At 49.6% G+C, this 24,181-nt stretch overlaps 2 protein-coding genes across 14 annotated transcripts; both read left to right on the top strand.

The window, feature by feature from the left end:
- The first annotated feature begins 1,641 nt into the window (after positions 1-1,641).
- lsm14aa (LSM14A mRNA processing body assembly factor a) lies at positions 1,642-11,029 on the top strand. Of its 13 annotated transcripts, none has more exons than XM_041038802.1 (11): positions 1,642-1,940; positions 3,305-3,468; positions 3,564-3,723; positions 4,796-4,915; positions 5,634-5,972; positions 6,608-6,688; positions 7,292-7,474; positions 7,594-7,768; positions 7,973-8,011; positions 8,132-8,372; positions 8,529-11,029. In XM_041038802.1, the coding sequence occupies exons 1-11, from the start codon at positions 1,820-1,822 to the stop codon at positions 8,550-8,552; spliced, it is 1,647 nt and encodes a 548-aa protein (XP_040894736.1). In that variant the 5' UTR covers positions 1,642-1,819; the 3' UTR covers positions 8,553-11,029. The 13 variants fall into 13 exon arrangements, with proteins under 13 accessions (XP_040894736.1, XP_040894738.1, XP_040894737.1 ...); XM_041038804.1 differs by having other exon boundaries at positions 8,532-11,029; XM_041038803.1 differs by having other exon boundaries at positions 7,295-7,474.
- A 1,640-nt stretch (positions 11,030-12,669) lies between these two features.
- gpia (glucose-6-phosphate isomerase a) lies at positions 12,670-23,822 on the top strand. The gene is made up of 18 exons (XM_041038801.1): positions 12,670-12,957; positions 14,711-14,801; positions 15,636-15,704; positions 16,838-16,957; positions 17,040-17,123; positions 17,218-17,364; positions 17,936-18,007; positions 18,175-18,219; positions 20,437-20,490; positions 20,755-20,815; positions 21,132-21,175; positions 21,294-21,446; positions 21,759-21,888; positions 22,095-22,171; positions 22,483-22,611; positions 22,768-22,843; positions 23,114-23,180; positions 23,489-23,822. The coding sequence occupies exons 1-18, from the start codon at positions 12,839-12,841 to the stop codon at positions 23,610-23,612; spliced, it is 1,662 nt and encodes a 553-aa protein (XP_040894735.1). The 5' UTR covers positions 12,670-12,838; the 3' UTR covers positions 23,613-23,822.
- The last annotated feature ends 359 nt before the right edge of the window (positions 23,823-24,181 follow it).

Consider the following 24,181-nt stretch of genomic DNA (forward strand, 5'->3'; position numbering starts at 1 on the left):
TAGGATTTACAGTTTTTCTTTGGCGTGCCTTTTAGCGACAAAAGGAGCTCTCAACTGCTCCATTGACTCCAATGTTAATCGAGCAGAGGATTTTTGGAGAAAAGCAGAAAATCCCCTTTTTTGAAACTTGCTTTAAAATCCACATTTTAGACAGTAGGACCATAAAAAATAGATTCAGGTCTTCCTTAAAGTCTTGTCTCTTTGACGGTGCCGTTTGTTTAGCGATACCATGTTTTGTTTTTCCATGGATAGCAGTTGTTCGGCAGGCCCGATTCGGCCGAAAATGAGCTCGTCAGAGCACCTGTGAGCTGCCTCAGCGGCGGGAAAGCTCATCCCCATGGCAACCGTGACTGCAAGAGCTGTGGCTCTCTCTCTCCCTGTAATAACTCTATGTCTCTCTGTCTTTGTAATTAAAACTATAGCAGAACTATAGGAGTCAAAAGGGGGCTGTGCGTAGCACAGCCCCCTTTTGACAAAGACACAGACACACACACACATACACACAGTGCTACCGCACCGCACAATATTTAAAGAGGCACACAGACACACACACACCCACACAATAGTCAATACTGGGTTGTGCTTCGCACAACCCAGTATTGACTCAGACCCACTCAGGCACACACAGACAAACACAAACACAGACACACACAGACAGACTGACACACACACACACACAGTCAATATTGTGCGGTGCGGTAGCACCGCACAATATTGATCGCACCGCACAAAGACACAGACACACACACACATACACACAGTCAATATTTAAAGAGGCACACAGACACACAGACACACACGCCCACACAATAGTCAATACTGGGTTGTGCGAAGCACAACCCAGTATTGACAGAGGAACACAGACACACACAGGACAGAGGCACTCAAACACAGACACGCACACACACACAATAGTCAATACTGGGTTGTGCGAAGCACAACCCAGTATTGACACAGACCCACTCAGGCACACACAGACACACAGACACACACACCCACACAATAGTCAATACTGGGTTGTGCGAAGCACAACCCAGTATTGACACAGACCCACTCAGGCACACACAGACAAACACAGACAGACTGACACACACACACACACAGTCAATATTGACAGAGGCACACAAACACAGACACACAGACACACAATAGTCAATACTGGGTTGTGCGAAGCACAACCCAGTATTGACACAGACCCACTCACGCACAGAGGCACACAGGCACACACAGGACAGAGGCACTCAAACACAGACACACGCACAGACTCATATACACACACACACAATAGTCAATACTGGGTTGTGCGAAGCACAACCCAGTATTGACACAGATCCACTCAGGCACACACAGACAAACACAAACACAGACACACACAGACACACACACACACACACACACACAGTCAATATTGTGCAGTGCAGAAGCACCGCACAATATTGACAGAGGCACACAAACACATTCAGACACACACACACAATAGTGTCAATACTGGGTTTTGCGAAGCACACAACATTACTAGCAGTGCAATGCACCACTCTCGCGATTTCCCAAAGGGAAATTGTCTAGTTTTCTCTTCTATTCTGCACAGATCTGGACTTTACAGCGGCGCGTAGCCTCGCGAGATTATGAGTTCCCGTTAGCCCCCGCGCTCAGAGCCATCCGATGGAGGAGGTGGTGGCCATGTTGTAGCGGGGAACAGTGAACCCGAGGAGGAACGCTGTTTGAGACGTTTGCTGTTTAGCCGGTACTGTTAACCACACGGTTCCGAGGGACCGTCCGTTCTGTTTCCTGGCAGGATTGCCGAGCTGTAGAAGACACCATGAGCGGCGGGACGCCCTACCTCGGCAGCAAAATCAGCCTCATTTCGAAGGCCGAGATTCGCTATGAAGGGATCCTGTACACCATCGACACCGAGAACTCCACCGTCGCACTGGCTAAAGGTGACGCTGCTCCCGGCGGGTGCTGCTGTAGCACTGGCTGAAATCGGTTACCGCGGTAGAATAAACTCTGAATAGACTCTGTTTTCATAATTAACGGTTAAATGTGACTCAACTGCGGGCGGATGGTGTTAAGCACCCCGCAGTTTTGATCCAAACAGATTAATTATGTTAGCCAGGAGTGTAGCGTCAGCCTGCTAACGTAGGCTAACATGCTAACAGCCAAAGCGGCACGGTGAGATGCGTCAGTCCCGCTAATACCAACGTTACGTCAGCCAGACGGAGAGTGTGTAGGTCCGGAACATTGCAGGACGAAAGCAGCCTCTTAAAGACAGCATTCGGCTGCATTTAAATCACACAACTGCACGTGGGCACATTAACATTTTCTGTGTCTGTAACATGAGTCAGCTAACGTTAGCATGGCGGTCAGCTGCAGTGAAATGTCACTAAATTAAAACGGGACATAAAATGTTTATGTAACGTTGGCGGGACAGTTTTCAGTGTTTCACCTGCTAACGAAGCTGCCTCACCTGCTGCAGCCAGCCTGAGCCCGTGACGTCACTGAGTGCGCACTCACCTCAACCTGTTCACCAACAACAGATTATGACGGTAAACTATTTATGAAACCTCAGCGGTGGTTTATCTAATGTAATGAGCAGCCAGCGGTGACGGTGCAGCGCACCACCAGCTCGTTCTCATTATCGATTGTTTTCTAGATCGATCTTTTTCATCCTCTGTCTTTAACGTGTCATAGAATCTGCAGGTCTGTATGTTTTCAAAATACCGATTTCACTGTCAGGTATTAAAAAGTCATAAGTTTCTTTTACACAGGTATTAAATATTTTCTCTAGCCTGTAACAGGTAGTACTGAGAGCTACTGAAGGTTTTTGTTCCAGCTCAGTTGTTTCAGGCCTCTAATCTTGTTTAAAATTTATATGTTGATCATAAATTAGTGACTAATGTGTAAATGGATTCATTCATCTGTTCTCTGCTGCGTGTCCAGTTTGTGAATAATTATGTTGTTCAGAGTTACTGTTATATTTAACTGGGAAATAGTGTGATATAAATGTCAGTAAATTCATTCACTGTGTAAATAGATCTCGTCCTTATGGTTCCTACTGGTGTTTACATTATCTTTCATTCTTTGAATCACATTTTCTTCTGTGTGTATTAAATGTCCTAATCGATTGATTTTTGATTCATTTTCTAAGAAGAAATTCCAAATATTCCCTGGTTTTCGGCTGAGAAGGCAGAGACAGTATCAAATGAGCACCAAAGAGTTCAAATCGGATTTCTAAAAGGAGCAGTGCTCGGTTAAATGATGTCCTCTGACCTGTGGTTCTGACTAGAAGCTGTCTCCCTCTCAGTTCGGTCCTTTGGCACAGAGGACCGCCCCACCGACAGACCCATCCCTCCTCGAGACGACACCTTCGAGTACATCATCTTCAGAGGCAGCGACATCAAGGACCTGACTGTGTGTGAGCCGCCCAAACCGACATGCTCTCTTCCTCAGGACCCTGCGATTGTCCAGGTACGGTTTCACCCAAACACATTGTGGGTTCAGTGTTTGTATTTGAAGCTTTTGTGTAACATGGTATAACATTAACCGCGTGTCTTCTTCCTCAGTCGTCCATGGGCTCCGGCTCCTCGTCTTCTGCCGCCGCTGCCCCGACCCCGTTCCAGTCTGCTGGTTCCTACGGACTCTTCAACCGGGCCCCAGTTCCACCCTACAACCAGTTCAGCACCAGCCCTCTGGTTTCCCCTCAGTTTGGAGCCGTCGGCGTCGGTAGGAAAAACGCTTGCGTGTTTAAAACCCACCCTTCTCCTTCATGGCTCTGACTGTAAACGACACACTGTGGGAGCAGGGGCTCAGATGGGCATGATATCCAAGGGTTCAGGGTCTCTCCGTGGCTCTTGTACCACTTAAATCATGCCACAGAAACCGAGGGGGGACGGATTTATGGCATCAGCGTGACTTCAAACAGTCAAGGCCTTTCCCTTCCTCCTCTACAGGTGTTTCAGTAAAAGGGGTGCAGACTCAGTGGTGACCAGGGTTGTGCCGATCACAGAATTTTGATTTAAAATTTTTATGTTGATATATAATACTGTTCATAACCTTCACTGATCGGATGGTGGATTTCATAGTACAAGATGCGTAGCAAGAGTACGCGTGTTGCTGCTAGTATGAAAGGTCTCCATCAGGAGCTTTAGTCAGCACTTTTATTAAAGACGGCCGCGGCAGCTTTACCATTCCTGAACAGGAAGTCAGGTTTTTTCGCAGCCCGTTCTGTAAAATGTGTTTTTCCTGTTTGGAGGCGAAGGCAGTGGCTCAACCGTCCACCACAGAGTCGCCCATTATTATTATTTCACCATAAAGTGAAGCTGTAAGAGCAGAGTATACATCATCATTTTGACCTGAGACTTATTGATCAGTTAGTTGATTGAACAGAAAAGTGTTTGGCAGCTGTTTTGATAATCGATTCATTCCAGCATCTGAACTAAAAATATCTCTTTCTGTCTGTTGTACAGAGATTATTCCAGATGTTTTTCAGTTTTCTGACGGCGTGTAGAACTGATTATGGGACATGAGTGATTGTTGCAGCCCTGGCCTGCTCTCTGCTCAGGTTTAGCAGTCACGCTGTCGTACAGGTTCGTAGTTTGAGAGATTTTAGCTTCCGTTTGTCTCGTCAGTCGCCACCATCGAACAGGCGAGGTTATGGTTTGACGACGATCGGCACAGCTGAGTTTCCACAGACGGTCCTTTGGTACACAGGGCTGCAGATCAGCTGAGTGTTTTTAAAGGAACCCAGAGTGTTGTTGCCCTCAGTGCTCTATTCCTGCTGTTCCTCCCCATACAGGACGATCAGTTCCCTCCTTTGTGAGCGACACAGGCACAGCCTCGACCCCGTCTCAGAGCAGTGCTGTTGGCTCTGCTCTCCCCTCTGACTCTCGGTCTCTGGGTACCCTTGTAACTGAAGGTAAAAACCCGTGTTTACTCAGCACATGGGGTGGTACTAAATCACACCGAGCTCCATCAGTTACACAAGGGTCAGACTCTATACCAGCCTGTGAAAACTCTACTTCACTTACCAGAAATCGGATTTGCTCAGACAGAGCATGTTTGCGTTCTTGACTTGATTTGCTGTGTTTGACAGATTTTCTCATGAGATGATTAAACTTCTTTCCTTCCTCACGTTTGAACTGTCAGTCTCTCTGATCCACTGTGTTTTCTAGTTGTGACAGTAATGAGAGTGTAGAGGTTCATCTTTAATGCCTCCACTATCAAAGCCTGCATGGCAGTAAACTGAAACTGAAAGTTTCTTCATGTCCAGAACCCTAACTGCACGCTCCTCTCAGCAACCTGCACGTTTGGTGCCCGCAGACTCTGAGTCCAGCTGAGTCTTTGTAGGATTTTAAACTTTTATGGCCCAGATCATATTCACTCAGCAAACCTTCACTCACATTTAACGGTCTGCAGCAGAGTTTGTTTGAAGTGACCCAAACAGCTCAGGTGGGAAAGCACCTGAGCCTGAGGTTCAGCTCCTGCTTGATGTTGAGCCCGGCTGTGTTTCCAGCAGACAGCATGTCTTACCTCTGTCTGGGTTCTGCTGGTGGTCCAGTCCGTGCTGACTTATGACTGTGATCAGACTGCAGTGAGCACCACTAACCCCGATCTCTGTCCTGGTTTTCGTCCAGGCCGCAGCAGCCCCAGCCTGGATCCTTTGAGGAAGAGCCCCACCCTGGAGCAGGTGATCCAGACAGCTCCGTCGGCCCCGGCCTCTGCCACCGCAGCCCCGGCCCCCGGCCTGGGGCGTAGGAGCCCCACCCATGGGCGTACAGCCCCCCCAACCACCGGGCAGAGCAGCCAGAAGGTCCAGCACCAGGACGGCTTGGATGCAAGGAGGGGTGAGACTGTGAGGGGAGGCCGCAGCAGCCAGGGCTGGTCTGCACCCCGAACCATCTCCGCCTCTCACATCACTGCTGTAGATAGGGCTCCCACTGCAGGGCTTACTCACTCTATCTTTAGCCACTCAGGTGAGACCTCAGGCCAGAGACCAGCACACTGCTATGATCTGTGCTGTTGTCACATGTGGAGTTGTGTTTGTGCCTCGTTCCTCAGCACGCTGTGGGACATTCTCAGCACCGACAAAGATTTTTGTAAGCACATTAATGACATTTTGCTATTGTCATGTGAGGAGTAATTTAATTTGAGCAAACAAAAAGTTTGTGTGTGTGTTTGAAGAGCTTTTATCTGTGGCTGTGAATCGTGGACTGTTCAGTCCGTCCCTCTCGTCCCTGTCTGCAGGCTGATGTCCTGTCGTCACAAACTGAGCAGGTGAGCAGACTTTCACCTGTGGTTGAACTGACTCAGTTGTGGACTGGATCAGGAGATCAGGGCTGATATGCATCCCTGTTCCCGTGCTGTAAACATCTGATCCTGTGCTCAGAATGTCCCACGTGATTCTCCTGAATGAGGCACAGATGTAACTCCACAGTCTCATAGTAAAGAATCATTTGCCCTCTGTGTGATTTGTTAACATTTTGTTCCAGAGATCCCACTTTTGAAAGCGTTGTGCCTTTGTCTGAAGGTAGGAGTCTAGTGCCACCAGGGCTGTTTTCTCTCGAGTGTTGACATTGTTGTGGAAGACTAAAAGACTCTGCTGTTCCAGGCACAGACGTCCAGAAAGTCCCCAAACCAGAGTCTGAGCAGGCACGAGGTGAAGGCAGGGATACCAGTAAACGTTCCACAGGTTAAACCACCACCACCACCACCACCACGCTCTGAAACCATCCTCAACAGCCCATTCAGACTCTGCATGCCTGTCAAGCTTTTCTCTGGGGCAGCAGAGCCCGTACACTCATCCTCTGCAGCCGCTCGAGCCCGATCATCCCTGTCTGACGTGTTTTTTCTTTGCTGGTGGACGCATGTGCAGATTGACATGCTGTTCATGTCAATGGACTCGAGGCGGCGAGACTCGTCTCCTCGTCTTCAGACGTGTTTTCGTGCTCGGTGAACACCGGAGAATGCTGTCTGTGGTGTGGTGGTGCTGTGGATTAGTCAGTGAATGAGTTACTGCATTTTCTCCATGTTTGATGTGAATGTGATTTCTGTAGTGGACGTGTATGAAGCTAACCTCTGCAGCCAAGCTGTTTATCTGCACTTGGCTCTTTGCTGACTCATTTAGAAAGACTGAGAACTCTTCCACCGCAGTGGGTGTTTGCCTTGGTTTACTTCCTCATGTGTTGCCATGTGATTTTTGTTTTTTGTTTTTTTTTGGCTGGTTTTGTTCCACACTACCTCTTCACACCCGTTTATCACCACAGCTCACGTAGCCTTGCCTTCTGTGACTCAGCAGCTGCTGGTGCGCTGGCTAACCGTCGCGGACGAGGGGGCGGTCACCGCGGCAGAGGGCGCTTCAACGTTCGCCGAGACGGACCGATGAAGTTCGAGAAAGACTTTGACTTTGAGAGCGCCAACGCCCAGTTCAACAAGGAGGAGATCGACCGGGAGTTTCAGAGCAAGCTGAAGCTGAAAGGTATTTTTTCCACCAAGTTCATTCTTGTACATTCACTCAGGTTAAAGTACTATACAAAGTACATTTCTGTGTTTTACCTGAGCGAAACACTGACGCAGGATTTTCACTCGTGTGCACAGATGAGAAGACTGAGAAGTCAGAGAAGACGGTGAATGGAGAGGACAAAGGCGACTCCGGAGTGGAAACTCAGAACAGCGAGGGCAATGCTGAGGAGGAGTGTGACCCTCTCGGCCCCAACTGCTACTACGACAAGTCCAAGTCCTTCTTTGACAACATCTCCTGTGACGATACCAGGTACGAGCTGACCTGTACGAAGAGCAGTCGCTGTCTGTGAGTCAGCAGGAGGGGAGGCACGCTGACAGCGAGCACGCCGACGGAGACATGACCACATTTATCATTTCACAAACGTGAAACGTCATGATCCTCTGCTGCAAGAACGTCATGAAAAATATTCCTTAGTCAGTGACATGACGGTGTTTTCCCTCCTCTTTTCTTCAGGAAAGCAAATGACAAGTCTGGAGGCTCAGGTTTCCCACGGTAAGTGTCGCTCTGGTCATGTGACTCTAAAAGCCAGTTTCCGTCCAGGTGCAGTGGATAGATGGAGGTGTGTTGGGTGGACAGTGAGACAGTTCAGCTCTATGTGACCTCTTCCTGCAGGGAGCGGAGGCAGACCTGGGCGGAGGAGAGGAGGATGAACGCTGAAACGTTCGGTATCCCTCTGCGTCAGAGCCGAGGCCGCGGAGGTTACCGTGGACGCGGCGGCATGGGCTTCCGTGGAGGCCGAGGGCGCCCAGCTAGCCGGGGATCCTTCGGGCCGCCGCAGGGAGGCGGCGGCTTCAGGGGAGGATACAGAGGAAACCAGGCCGGCCGGGAGTTTGCCGACTTATCAGCATACAGGGTAAAAGTTCATTCAGATGTTACTGCAGCAGTTTTATATTTGACATTAGATGATGGATCCTTTCTGCCAACACACTTATGAGATCTGATGTATAAATACAGTATGTTCCTGTTTATTTTTTCTAAATGTCTGTTTCCTTTTTCCCATTTGTTCCAGAAGGACAACAAAGTGGCTGCGTAGTCCCAGTGGGAGGAAGATCCTGCAGAGAGGTGGAACTTCTTCACACACAGTGGGAAACAGTTCTGTCGACTAAAATAATGAAGATTGTCTACTAGTTGTAAATTTGTCACCAGCACTGGGGTAGACTGCTTGAATGCAACCTAACTTTCCATATCTTTCAACGGTGGAAACAACAACAACAACAACGCAGTTTATCACAAAAACCATTTTTTTAAAAATCCCAGATCTCTACAAAATAATTTCCAGGTGGCTGAAAGGATTATGTGTAAATGTCATATTTCAGAGGGGTGGGTTTGTTTTGGGATGATTTATCTGCCGGCCCCTTTCCTAAACCTGTGTTTGATAATACACACGAGTTACTGTGATGCTCACTGACATAGCTTTATCTGGGGAGGTGGGTACAGTACATCCTGTAATTCTGGAACTTCAGCACACAGCCACAGGGTCTCAGTCACACCTTTCTAACATGTATTTTTCTACTGTTACATAGACTTTCCTCCCCTGATCTCAGCCCGCTCCCTGTCGCACCTCTCACACCTGTGTTCAGTCGCAGTGCTCTTGACTTTCGCCTCTCACCTAAAATCTTCTCACGTTTCAGCTGCAGCTTTGTTTTTCAGCTGAGTGTTTACTTACACGTAGGTTTGATAAAACCCGAGATGTTTCCTCTGGAGCTCGGAGGAAAATCAGTCTGCTGCTATTTTCGTTATCAGCTAATCGTAAAGTAATTTTTCAGTCAGAATGCTTCGTTGGTTCTTAAATGTAAAAACAGCTGAATATATTTGGGTCGTGGACAAAACATTCAGTGCAGAGGACACTGTGACAGGCTTTTGTCACTTTTCTGACGCCGTATCGATCAGATTAATTGATAATGAGAATAATGGTCTTCTTCATTCACCGTGTCACTCTCCAGTTTCGGTGTAGGGAGCCCGGTGGTTTTACTCTGCTGGTTTTGTGCTCGTGTTTCTGGCTCCGGGGCACAGATGGATCATAGCTTAAACTCCGTTTGCTTTCTTATCTTTTCCACGTATTTTTCTGTGTCTTTCTTCGTCCGTGCGCCGCTGCTGCTCGTGTGACTCGAACTTTGAGGTGACAGTTAGAGCTGCAGCTGAATCTTCGTAGATGAGGGTAAAATCTCTATTTACTGGCTTTTAGCTTAAAGCTTATATGGACATGGAAGATTTAAAATGTCTGTGCTAACAGTTTGAATGCACTCTGCGTTGTTACACAGCTGGAACAGCCAGTTCATGGATTAGTCGATCAACAGTGAATCTGTGCCAGATGTTGTGATTCCAGCTGCTCAGAGGGCGGGACTTCCTGCTTCTCTTCGTCTTACACATGTCAATGAATTGTTTTTGGTATTTGAACCTTTGGTCAAACTCAGCTCAGCTCTCTTTGATGTTTCATGCACTAAACAATGAACAGATGAACTGAAAGAATATTCAGCACATTAATCAATAATGAAATAATGTAGCCTGCAGCCCTACCTGAGCACAGGTAACATGTGTGTCCTTTTCATGTCTGCATTTAATTTCTCATAAATCAATGAAAAGCATTGATCTATTTATTTAACAGTACTTCTCGTTTTGTCTTTAATAACTCAGTGAATTGTTTTTACATAAAAATCAAATCACAGGAACACAGTGGAGTGGTGTTTGTCTCAGTGGTGTCCAGCAGGGGGCAGCACACACACAGCAGGTGAGAGGAGCTGTGGCTTGGTTCAGGTGGACAGATGGACACTCGGTGAAAATCCAATCTGTCTCCTACTAAAGACCAGAAACTAAAAATTTACTTTTATCATCTAGTTTCTCTGAATCCTGACACTTCAGCCGCAGACATTCAAAGGACACACGTGTAACACCGCGTGTCTCAGCTTTCGCTTCATTACTTTGATTGACTTGTTATAATTCAGGCGTTTTAAATCTTCCACAGCTGAGGGCGTTTTTCTGAGAAGCTGTTAGAGATCTTATGATTCTTCCATAGCGTTTGTACATGTAGTCGTTTGTCAGGCTGCGTCATGAAACACACTAATTTCCACGGCTCTGAACTGAGCATCTATGACTGTAACACGCTCACAGGTCTCATTTTATCCACCTGTTACAGTAAAACTCCACGTTCACCTTTAAAAACTAACTCAACCTGAAGCCACTAACTGTCCCGTGGCGCTGCATGGTGGTCGACAGCCCGCTAAAGCTGCAGGACTTGATGTCAACTATAACTAGACAATAAAAGACTAGAAAACCGAGCTAGCTCTCTGGGTGTAGCAACATAGTTTCCTAGCAATATACATACTTATTTTTTAGGTTGAGAAGGAATTGGTGTGGTGAAGTATGACGGAATAATCTGACACCGTCTCGGCCTGGCACTTACAAACTCCATCTGATTTTGCAGGAAATGTGAAGAGTTGCACTTTGAAGTTGGTGAGTTGCTGTTTTCTTAGACTCTGTTCTGCTAATAAAGAGTCTGTAAAGTTGTCATGATAACTGACTCCCCCCACAGTGAATAGGCTAAAAAACAAAAACGGGATCAGACCTCGACAGAAGCCGCTCTGAAAAGAAGCAGTTTAAAATGTGCAAAAGTTAAATGAAGATCTTTATGGACCCAAGTCTCTGCTTGCAGAGCTTCCATCTCTTCAACGATGGTGAAGAGATGTCACTGTGACAAGCAAAGCCACCTTTAAGGTGCTTCACAGTGCCCAGGACATTCAGAGGAAATCCAGTTTTTCTTGATTTGCCTTAAAGCTGGAGAATCATTCGCTAAAGTCAGAGATTAGAGACGAAAAGACACGTCGTGTTTTACGCTGCTGCTGTTGGACTGAGGTGCTTCTGACTGTGGAAGATGTTGGTGATGAACAGATGGAGTTGAATATGTGTCCACACAGTTGTAGAAGCTGTTCTCTGCATTCAGACACTTATAAACGTGAGAGTTGTGAAGGAGCTTTGAGAAAACTCGAGTTGGACACAACGAGAAAACCTGCATCCAGCTGCGGCTCAGACAGATGTGGAGCGTCACCAGGCCAACAGGCTTTTACAGGCTCAAATTCTAACCACGTCATAAAGGGATGCATTTATAAATCTACATAAATTGCTTAATTAAATTACCATTTAAATGATGCAATATGAAACTCTAAGAAAAATAAAACATTTATAAAAATGATTAATTTAGCAGAAATGTCTGTTTCTTATTTTGGTGTTTAATCCATGTTGGAGATGATGTGAGGAGTAGAGCTGCAGAGCGACCTGCTGCTCCGCACTTCATCTGAAAACTCTCTGAAAGTCAAAGAACGACTGTGGAAACTGAAATGACTTTAAAACGACTCATTAGTTTTAAAAGAGACGAAGGAAACTGAACTGTTCATGACCATTTTTTTCATAATGCATCATTTAAATTTGAATTGATACTTTTTTATTTTATTGATTTCATTGATTACAGATGAGCATTATAAACGTGATCAGTCGTCTGATGCTTCCCGTCAGTCAAAGCTGACCAGCACACGCGTGAAGGTTTGTGTGGGATCCACACACACAATCACGTGACTCAAAGTGTCTCACGGTACGTGATGTGTCCACATGAATCCGGAACCTTTTCCATGAGTCCACACCAGAACAGACATGCAGAGGGTTTCGCTCAGTTTTCTGGGAACATGTCAGACAGTTGTTCATTGGGACGGACGGACTGATGGACTGACTGATTGATTGATTGATTGATTGATTGATTGATTACAGCAGTGGTTCCTCAGATGTAAAGAAAAGTCTGCATTAACAGGACGTGGGTTTGAATTCATCAGACCTCACTGAAGCCTCAGGCAGGGCTGGGCCACCGTCCAGGGCTCAGGTCCTCAGGGGGACTTCCTTTAAGACGCGTCCTCCTCGGGCCTCAGTGAACTGAGCTTTTAATTCAGAGCAAATAATAAATGGTTGTTCATTGGTCGGTGTCGGACTGTGTCTCCTCTGTGCTGCTGCCAGATGTGGAATCCAGCTGTTTGGTTGGAGACTACAGTTCTGTGGCTTTGACGGCCATAGTTCAGACTGGGTCTGGGGGGCGCGCGCTGGGCGGGGTCTGTGTCGGGGGCGGGGTCATGGGGCTGGGGCGGGGCCCGCTGTCATTGGTGCAGGCCGCTCTGACCGTGTGCGGCCCTGTCAGCTCAGAAGCAGGACCGTCTCCTCATCTGATCCTCTGCACGCCCGCACCTGGACCAGTCCTCCACCGCCGAGGCCAGAGTAACTCCGGGACCGCTGTCTGCAACCACCAGCACCACCAGTATCACCAGCACCACCAGCACCACCACCATGGCTCTAACCAACGACCCCAGCTACCAGAAGTTGGAGCAGTGGTACAAGGCTAACGCCGGGAGCCTCAACATGAGGGAAATGTTCGACAGCGACAAGGACCGATTCAGCCGCTTCAGGTGAGACAGTGACGCGACAGGTGGATGTACAGAGAGGCTTCAGAGGACATGATGGAGACTGGGGGACATGTGAGACCCTCAGCCTCCATCCTGTCGCTCCTGCAGGGCTCACCGTAAACCGCAGCAGCACACAGCTGTAGCTTCAGCCAGCAGGTTATCTATCAGCTGACCCGTTTGATCATCGATCGATCGGTTTGTTTGTCAGTTTGATGTAACTGTCGGTGCGTCTCGCGCTCGGCGGCAGCTTCACGGATCCTCTGCCTGTATGAAGGTCACCGGTGACAGGAAGGGACCGACAGTCGGTTCTTCTCCGCCTGAGTTTCCGGACCTGAAACGATCCCGGCCGAATGTTCGCACCTGCTCTCGCGTGCCAGCGAAAACCTTCACCTGTGTGTCGTTAACCTGTTAAAAGTACCGACGGTCACTGAGATAACATGACTGATGCTAGCTGGGGTGCTAATGCCGCAGCATCCATGATCGGACAGCCGTGTCGCCTCAGCTCTGGTGGGACTTCCGTCTCACACATGATCTGTTCGTGATTTAAAACATTGAACCAGAGCAGCGTGAATGAAAGTGGCGCTTTATTTACCGTGTTCATGTCTGATGTGACAACGTGTGATGGATAACGTGGCTAACGCTAGCTTAAACCGCACCCCTCCTTCCGTATTACACCGACGGATCAGAACAAGCTGCTGTCAGCTGCGTTTCAACCCGGCGGTAGTTTGAACCTGCTCTCGGCTACAGTTCCACCTTTAATCCGTCTGTTTCTCCACACTTTGAGTTGTAATGTGTCGAGCCTCCAGCCTGCCTGCAGCCAGGCTAACCGAGGCTAACACCGTCAACCTGTTGGTGCCCTGTCCGATAATGGGCGTCGCTTGTTGTTGTGCCGTTCTCAGTCTAAACCACAGCACGTAGCTACCGCGCAACGGCTCCACGATCAGAAGCAGCAGCCGCTGGCTGAGACACGAGCACGGGGTGAAGGTGGAAATGAGTCGGGGTGAAGGCGGATGTCTGCCCGCAGCGCTGACTCACGGAGGCTACGTGCGATCCGGCACATCTCACAGAGCCCGGGGCCGCGGTGTAAACTCTGAACGGTTCTGCAGACCGAGAACCGGAGATCCGACTCACTCACAGCTCAGATCAGCGCGTTATTATTCACAGCGGTCTGATTATTACTGAGCAGCAGGTGTGTGTTCATCAGTGTGTGTTCAACCATAGTTTGATCGTGCACGAGCCGATCAGGAGTCCGGGGAAGGTGTTGTGTAACACTCAGTACCGTGTGCGCTTCCACTGCATGAGGATGTCCGTGATCCTGCAGCGGTCTCCGACAGAACTGCAGCCACTGAAAACTCAGCCTGGTTCGTTTCAGTAAAAGTTTCAGTGAAAAATAAAAAGTAGTCTCTGGTTCTTAGCTCCTCAGACCTGAGGATGAAACGCTGCTCTGTGCCGTAAACTGCAGAAGAATTCACCTGGAGCCGGGGCCAGTGCAGAGCCTGCGGGGTTTGTCCTGTTGGACTGTCTGAAGAATGTCCATCACATGTTCTGTCCAAACCAAGCACTTTCATTTACTGTGACAGGAAACAGAAAATCTGAAAACTGAAGCTGGAAATCCAGATGTTTGACTTTGTTTGTAGGAGAAATTGCTTAAATGATTTCCTGTCAGCTGACTGATTGTTTCATTGATCATTGATCGGTAGTTTTGGCTGCCTCATGGTCTTTATGTTGTCCATGTGTCTCTGACTCTGCTGGGCAGCACCATCCTGGAGACAGATGATGGAGAGATCCTGCTGGACTACTCCAAGAACCTCATCAACCAGGACGTGATGGCCATGCTGCTCGCCATGGTAAAATACACCTCTCTGTGGACAGTGTTTTATTTTAAACAACACACACACACACACACACAGCCTGCACAGCAACTGTCTCCTCTAACCATCCATAAGTCCCTCAGCTCGTAGTAACACAGTTCGAGCGTCTCTTAAATCCAGTCTCTCCACACAGACACAGGATCGTGGTCCTGCCAGATGTTTATCAGCTGTGACACTTGGAAAGGTGCTGCTGTTGACTGCAGGTGTAGGCGGAGTCACACGGGGCAGATCCGGGCTCGTATTCATCAGGCAACATTTGGTCCAACTTTCAGGACAAAGAGGACTGTCCTGATCCTGTCTGATTAAAGTACTGAGCCAGGTTCTGTGCCCACGTCTGAGCAACCACCAACTTTTTTTTTTGACAACTGTGCCACGAGCCCTGCCCTAAAGTGGTGTCCACAGCTGTCCACAGCTGTCCACCTGTGCCTCCACAGGGCACTATAATACATTTCGAGTCGTGTCGCTCTGAGGAGTTTTCTCAGTTCGGCCTGATGTCCCGCACAGAGACACGGGCTCTGGTCTGAGCTCTGTTGCTCAAGGATACAATGAAAGAGGAAGATTGCAACACTTTATTTTGAAAGAGTAAAGTCATATCTGCTCTGTGTGTTTGAGCTTTGTGCTGTCGTGTTATGTTAACGTGTGGGAATGTGGTAACACGGCACGGAGGAAGGATTACTGAAGAAAGAAAGTTTTGACACACTCGCACGCCGTTGCTGTAACAATCCAACCCGAGCTGGTGTTTCAGGTTTGAGCCGCAGGAACTGATGCGATGCTGAATGTGTCTGTTCACCGTTTATCTGATGTTCACAGGCCAAGTCGAGGGGCGTGGAGGAGGCCAGGGAGAAGATGTTCTCCGGAGAGAAGATCAACTTCACCGAGGTACGGACCGCAGCCCGCTCTCCTTCACCACAGAAGGCGGGGTCAGGTGCTGCTGCGGTTCTCAACCCCTGGTCTGTGGACTGGTACTGGGCCTCAGAACATTTGCTGCCAGGCTGCGAGGAAACAGAGTGATTCATGCTGCATGTGTCTTTACTCAGGGTGTTTGCAGCTCTCAGAGTCTGAGAGAGCATTGAATTCGGCTCCTTCAGTGAAAGCATGAAGATAAGATAAGATAAGCTAAGCAGCTGCTGGCTGTGACTCTCAGAGAGAGAGAGAGAGAAGATTTATCTAAATGTTGAACTGTTCCTTTAAATGGACTGAAACCAGAGCTCATGAATTAATTTGCTTTTCCTGCTATGATAAATAAAACCTGGGGAGGGAGGGAGAGGGAGGGAGAGGGAGGGAGAGGGAGGGCCGGGGGCTTGGCAGACTCTCAGCAGCTGCAGATTCATGGTGACTGGGCATGTCTGTGTATGTGTGTGTGTGTGTGTGTGTGCGCACATGTTGCTTAGTCATTCAAGGAAGCTACACACACACACACACACACACACACAGCTTCCTCAGTGACGACAGTTTATCATTTGATCTAAAAGGAAAAATCAGAGTAAGAAATCTGCAGAATGATTTATGCTGACACTGCGTCCTGCACCTAAACACATCACATCATCACAGTGACGTCCTCTCACCGTGTAACTGTCATCACTCAGACTCACACAGACTCACACAGGTTGTAGTGGAACTTCTACCTGTTCCCCCAGGAGGAGAACAGGAATGTTCAGGACGTAATGTTCTCCTCCAGGGTTAGAACATTAATGGAGAACATTAGTGACTGATTTTTGTGATGATGTGTATGCGTGCACACAGTGAACCTCACAGACAAGAAGACAAAAAGCAGTGGACGTTGTGTCCGATGAGCAGGAAGCTGCTCCAGCTGTTTCCTGCTCAGCCTGAGCTCAGACTGTATCCAGGTGTTTGTCAGCATCTGTCAGCCAATCAGCTCCGATCTCACACGTTCTACCTTTAATATGACGGTGTCAAACACGCGCTCCTGTCTCAGTCCACACAGGACTTACAGTAATATGATTTGTTTTCATGACTGATGAACGTGTGTGTGTGTGTGTGTGTGTGTGTAGGGTCGGGCCGTGCTCCACATCGCTCTCCGTAATCGCTCCAACACACCGATCAACGTGGACGGTAAAGATGTGATGCCAGAGGTGAACAGGGTGCTGGACAAGATGAAGGCCTTCTGTCATGTACGTAACACACGTGTGTGTGTGTGTGTGTGTGTGAAACAGCTGTCACCACAGTGTGAGACTGTTTGTGTTGTGTTTACAGAAAGTTCGCAGCGGCGAGTGGAAAGGCTTCAGTGGAAAAAGCATCACTGACGTCGTGAACATCGGCATCGGAGGCTCCGACCTGGTGAGTGTGAGACAAACACCTGAGTTTTACCTTCAGAGTCTGACGTCAGCCGGCTGTGACCAGCTGTGACCGCGTGTTGTCGTGTTGCCTTCAGGGCCCTCTGATGGTGACGGAGGCTCTGAAGCCGTACTCGGCCGGCGGGCCAAACGTTTGGTTCGTCTCCAACATCGACGGGACTCACCTGGCCAAGACCCTCGCCCAGCTCAACCCAGAGACCACGCTCTTCATCATCGCCTCCAAGGTGACCACACACACTCACCGTAACACAGACACACAGACACACACACACACACAGACACACACAGTAACACAGCGGTGACTGAGCCTGTCCTGTTTATCTGCTGTGTCTGTGTCTGAGGCGACGCTCTGGAAAAAATCCAGGACAAAGTTACTGTTAATTCAACATTTCCTGCTGCTGCAGCTTCACATTAAAAGCTTTTAGCTGGTGAAACATGAGTTGACTTTTATTATGAAGTAGTCACAGGAAATGCAGCGTGTTCATCGCTGAGCTCAGCGATCACTGATCTCCATCAGAACCAGACGGGTGTTTTCAGACAGTGATGCAGAGTCAGGAGCAGCCACACCGAGCTGTTACCTGGAGAGCAGCAGGTGACAGGTGCTCGGCCAGGTAACACACACCTGTCGCTGCGCCCTGCAGACTCTGGCCAGGTGCAGCAGGAAACCACAGCGTGTGTGTGTGTGTGTGTGTGTGTGTGTGTGTGTGTGTGTGTTTCAGTCCTGCTGTCTCACAGTCCATGTGTTTGTCTCAGTTGTGCGTCTGGACTCACTTTGTGCCGTTTGACCTTTTACAGACATTCACCACCCAGGAGACCATCACCAACGCAGAGTCTGCCAGGGACTGGTTCCTGCAGGCAGCCAAGGATGTGAGTGGGTTTGTTCCAAACAAATTAACAAACAAACAAACAAACCAACAAACAAACCAAACCAGCAGTTTCATTCTGAATCAGCTAAAAACACAGCGCTCAGTGTCGTGGTCCGTGTTCATAGCTGCGTGTGATAACGTGCTGCCTGGTTTTTCTCTTCCTTCCAGAAATCTGCTGTTGCCAAACACTTCGTGGCTCTGTCGACCAACGCGGTGAGTCTTTATTCTTCTCAGACTCTCCGCCTCTCCGACTCTCTGACACTCAGACACTCAGACACTCAGACTCTCCGACACTCCGACACTCAGACACTCAGACACTCAGACACTCAGACTCTCCGACACTCTGACACTCTGACACTCTGACACTCTGACACTCAGACACTCAGACACTCAGACACTCCGACTCTCAGACTCTCAGACTCTCAGACTCTCAGACTCTACGACTCTACGACACTCAGACTCTCCGACACTCAGACTCTCCGACACTCCGACTCTCCGACTCTCAGACTCTCAGACTCTACGACTCTACGACTCTACGACTCTCAGACTCTCAGACACTCAGACTCTCCGACACTCCGACACTCAGACACTCAGACACTCCGACACTCCGACTCTCCGACTCTCCGACTCTCAGACTCTCAGACTCTCAGACACTCAGACTCTCCGACACTCCGACACTCAGACACTCAGACACTCAGACACTCCGACTCTCAGACTCTCAGACTCTCAGACTCTACGACTCTACGACACTCAGACTCTCCGACACTCAGACTCTCCGACACTCCGACACTCCGACTCTCCGACTCTCAGACTCTCAGACTCTCAGACTCTACGACTCTCAGACTCTCAGACACTCAGACTCTCCGACACTCCGACACTCAGACACTCAGACACTCCGACTCTCAGACTCTCAGACTCTACGACTCTCCGACACTCAGACTCTCCGACACTCAGACTCTCCGACACTCCGACACTCCGACTCTCCGACTCTCCGACTCTCAGACACTCAGACTCTCCGACACTCCGACACTCCGACTCTCCGACTCTCAGACACTCAGACACTCTGACACTCTGACACTCCGACACTCCGACACTCCGACACTCTGACACTCAGACTCTACAACTCTACGACACTCCGACACTCCGACACTCCGACACTCTGACACTCTGACACTCAGACACTCCGACTCTCAGACTCTCAGACTCTCCGACACTCCGACTCTACGACACTCAGACTCTCCGACACTCCGACACTCTGACACTCAGACTCTCAGACTCTCAGACTCTCAGACTCTCAGACACTCCGACTCTCCGACACTCCGACACTCCGACACTCCGACTCTCCGACTCTCCGACACTCCGACTCTCCGACACTCCGACTCTCCGACACTCCGACTCTCAGACTCTCCGACACTCCGACACTCCGACTCTCCGACACTCAGACTCTCCGACTCTCCGACACTCAGACTCTCAGACACTCCGACACTCAGACTCTACGACTCTCCGACACTCCGACTCTACGACTCTCCGACACTCAGACACTCCGACACTCCGACACTCTGACACTCAGACACTCCGACACTCCGACACTCCGACACTCCGACACTCCGACTCTCAGACACTCAGACTCTCAGACTCTCCGACACTCAGACTCTCAGACACTCCGACACTCAGACTCTACGACTCTCCGACACTCCGACTCTACGACTCTCCGACACTCAGACACTCCGACACTCTGACACTCAGACACTCCGACACTCCGACACTCCGACTCTCAGACACTCAGACTCTCCGACTCTCCGACACTCAGACTCTCAGACACTCCGACACTCAGACTCTGCGACTCTCCGACACTCCGACTCTACGACTCTCCGACACTCAGACACTCCGACTCTCCGACACTCAGACTCTCAGACACTCCGACTCTACGACTCTACGACACTCAGACTCTCAGACACTCCGACTCTACGACTCTCCAACACTCAGACACTCCGACTCTACGACTCTCCGACACTCAGACACTCAGACTCTCCGACACTCCGACTCTCCGACTCTCCGACTCTCAGACACTCAGACTCTCAGACACTCCGACTCTACGACTCTCCAACACTCAGACACTCCGACTCTCCGACTCTCCGACTCTCAGACACTCAGACTCTCCGACACTCCGACACTCAGACTCTCCGACACTCCGACTCTCCGACTCTCCGACTCTCCGACACTCAGACACTCCGACTCTCCGACACTCAGACTCTCAGACACTCAGACACTCAGACACTCAGACACTCCGACACTCAGACTCTCAGACTCTCAGACTCTCCGACTCTCCGACTCTACGACACTCAGACACTTCGACACTCCGACTCTCCGACACTCAGACTCTCAGACTCTCCGACACTTAACGAGTTTCCTCTCTTCTCTCCTCTTCAGGCCAAAGTGCAGGATTTTGGCATCGACACAGTGAACATGTTCGAGTTCTGGGACGTAAGTCTGTCTGATCACTGGGCTGACAGATGATGATGATGATGATGTGTAAAGTACTAATGCAAACCTGTTCAGTGTGTGGGCGTGGCTTAGTAACAGCACCCGCTCAGTGGCAGGTGGGTGGAGTTTGGTGCAGGCTCTGTGTAACCTCACCTGCCTGCCACTGAACGACTAACACAACCTGAGCAGAGGACTCCAGAGTCGCTGCCACTGTTCCTGTCTTGCCTCTGATTGGTGGAGTGACTGTGTGATGTCGTGTTTCAGTGGGTCGGAGGTCGTTACTCGCTGTGGTCAGCCATCGGTCTGTCCATCGCTCTGCACATAGGTAGGTCTGCTGCGACCTCTCGTGACCTTTCCTCAGTCCAGGGCTGAGTATTGATCAGTGATGTATTGATGAACACGTTTTGTCTGTTTTCTGTAAACGGATGAAACAAAACTCAGCGTCAGAGAGGCGACTTCCTCTTCCTGTGAGGTCACAGGTGCTGAGCTGCGCCTGCATGCTTCACTTCCTGAATGCATGAATGACTGTTTGAAGTTGGATCTTTGCAGAAACGTCTTTATCTCACGTATCGCTGTTCAAAGATCCTGGACTGCTGTCACCCTCTGACCTTTGACCTCTGACCCCCTCTGCTGTGTTTCAGGCTTTGAAAACTTCGAGCAGCTTCTGGCCGGAGCTCACTGGATGGTAAAGAACATTTGTTAAAGTGAATTTTACTCAGCGAACTTGTGACGCTGTTTGTTTGTCTTTTTTCATGTTGTCCCCACACTCATGTCTTGTCTCGTGGTGTCCTCTCCTCTTGCAGGACAACCACTTCCGCAGCACGCCCCTGGAGCACAATGTGCCCGTCCTGCTCGCCCTGCTGGGCGTCTGGTACATCAACTTCTTCCAGGCTGAGACTCACGCCATGCTGCCCTACGACCAGTACATGCACCGCTTCGCCGCCTACTTCCAACAGGTCAGCGAGGCTCAGGGGCGGGAGGGGTGGAGGGGGCCGGGGGGGCAGGGGCGGGACATAACAGAAGCATTGGTGCAGCTATTGTCAGTATTACAACGACCAACAGAGAACTGCCTCTCTCTCTGCCTCTGTCTGTCTCCCTGTCTGTCTCTGCCTGTCCCTCTGCCCGTCTCTCTGCCCGTCTCTCTGCCCGTCTCTCTGCCTGTCTCCCTGCCTGTCTCTCTGCCTGTCTCTGCCTGTCTCTCCCTGTCCCTCTGCCTGTCTCTGTCTGTCCCTGCCTGTCCCTCTGCTTGTCTCTCTGCCTGTCGTCAGGGCGACATGGAGTCTAACGGGAAGTACATCACCAAAGACGGCTCCCGTGTGAACTATCACACCGGCCCCATCGTGTGGGGGGAGCCAGGGACCAACGGACAGCACGCCTTCTACCAGCTCATCCACCAAGGTCCCCCACACACACACACACACACACACACACACACACTCACACACACACACTCACACACTCACACACACTCACCTGTTCACAGCGATCCTCCCTCCAGAGACACATACAGTGTGTGTGTCTCTGGTTCCACTCAGTGAACCTGTGAACGCATCGTCCTGTGTAATGGCGTGTGAAGGTTAACTGACTCGTTCTGTCGTCTCCAGGTACCCGTATGATTCCTGCTGACTTCCTCATTCCTGCTCAGTCTCAGCATCCAATCAGAGACAACCTCCACCACAAGGTAACGCCCACTGTACCGCTGTTTCTTCAGACCTGGTGCGTCCTGACTCAGACTGACGCGTTCACGTACTGTGTGTAACCGCTGAGCGTTTGAATGGTGACGTGTCGTAGCTTTGAAAAACAGCAGCGTGTGAGAGACTCCATCTTTGTTTGGGCTGAAACTTGAACCTGGCTTACTGTCACCAGGTGAGCTCAGGGGAGGAGCCTGAGTCCTGTAAATGCAGCTAGCACAGATCCCGGCCGATGATGTGGTGAATCTGTTCGAAAGCCTGAGCAGCTTCCTGGATGCTGACGCACTGATTCTGTTTCCAGATCCTGGTGGCAAACTTTCTGGCCCAGACTGAAGCGCTGATGAAAGGAAAGACCGCCGACGAGGCGCGTAAAGAGCTGGAGGCCGGCGGCATGAAGGGCGACGCTGTGGAGAAGCTGCTGCCTCACAAAGTAAAACCCTCAGACACGAATCTCTGGTTCCTTCACTGCTACTGCACGTCATGTCATGTCTGCTGCATGCTGGGACCTCACAGCAGAAGGTCGCCGAGTCGACCCGCTGCTCGTCAACGCTCACGCTCTGGTGTCTTCGTCCTTTGTCTTTCTCAGGTTTTCCAGGGAAACAAGCCCAGCAACTCCATCGTCTTCAAGAAGCTGTCTCCGTTCATGCTGGGAGCTCTGGTTGGTGAGTACTGGGCTCTGTCTGTCTCTGTCTGTCTGTCTCTGTCTGTCTGTCTCAGTTCATCATCCTGATGCCACAGTTTGATTCTCGTCCTGATGTTCGTTGATGACCTCAGAGGAAACAGGAAGCTGTCACAGTGATAGAATCTCATTAACAGCTGATGTAAACGTGTTGATTGGTCCCCGACTGAGCTCGAGCTTCAGGCGTAAAACCGTTTGTCCTGATGATCAGTAAATCGTGTCCCCCCACTCTGACGTGTTCTCTGTTTTTCAGCCATGTACGAGCACAAGATCTTCGTGCAGGGCGTCATGTGGGACATCAACAGCTACGACCAGTGGGGGTGAGTGGCTCTGATTTACCTGCACACACCTGTAAAGCTTCACACTGCAGCTTTCTATAGAGCAGCAGCAGTTTCTGGAGCTTTCAGCTGCATCTCACGGTCTTCCTCAGCAGGTGGATGATGCTCAGTTGTCATGGAGACAGAAAAGGCTTGAGTTAGATTTAAACCTGAATAACAGCACGATTTAAATTTGAAATCAGCGTCTTTCAGACGGTTCTGTCCGACTCTGAGCTCAACAGAGACCAGGACAGAGCCGGCTCTCTGATGTCCGTCCTAAATCCTGGTCTCCTGCTCATGTCCTGCTGCAGAGTTGAACTGGGAAAACAGCTGGCCAAGAAGATCGAGCCAGAGCTGAAGGACGACTCAGAGGTCACCTCCCACGACTCGTCCACCAACGGCCTCATCAATTTCCTGAAGAAGAACTTCGCCTGAATCCTGAATCTCCCGCCCTGCCCCGCCCCGCCCCCCGCGCTGTAGTCCTCTCTGATTGGTGTGTCCTCCCTGTGGGAACGAGCACTTTACGTTCAACGTGTTTCACTTGAAAAGGGAATTTAAAGCTAATCGTCCCTGTAAGCTGTGCAGATGTTACTGTAGGTGAACCCCCGCCCCCCCTTCACAATAAAAGTCCTGTTTGTCACTGAATCCTGGGGTCTTGTCTTGTTGTGCTTCATCATTTCACCTGCCAATCATTTTTGTCAGAAACACCAACATTATTCCAGCGTCAGTCACACCTGAGAAGCTGGAGCCGTTTGATTAAAATGATTGTTCCGTTATTTTTCTTAAATAAATAAGATTTTTCTTCTGGGTGGAAAAAGTTAATAAATGATTAGTCTGAAACATAATCATTGTATTTTGCTGCCACTGTGAAAATATGACCAACAGGTTTCAGAAAACACACCTGCTGGCAAGACGCCGACATACCTGTGTGCAGGTGGCTCAGAGAGGGCGGGGCCACCTGTGATTTTATCACAGTGTGACCACAGAGACCAGAGATATTTGAC

The sequence above is a fragment of the Toxotes jaculatrix genome, chromosome 5 (assembly GCF_017976425.1).
Source record: "Toxotes jaculatrix isolate fToxJac2 chromosome 5, fToxJac2.pri, whole genome shotgun sequence".
NCBI lineage: Eukaryota > Metazoa > Chordata > Actinopteri > Toxotidae > Toxotes > Toxotes jaculatrix.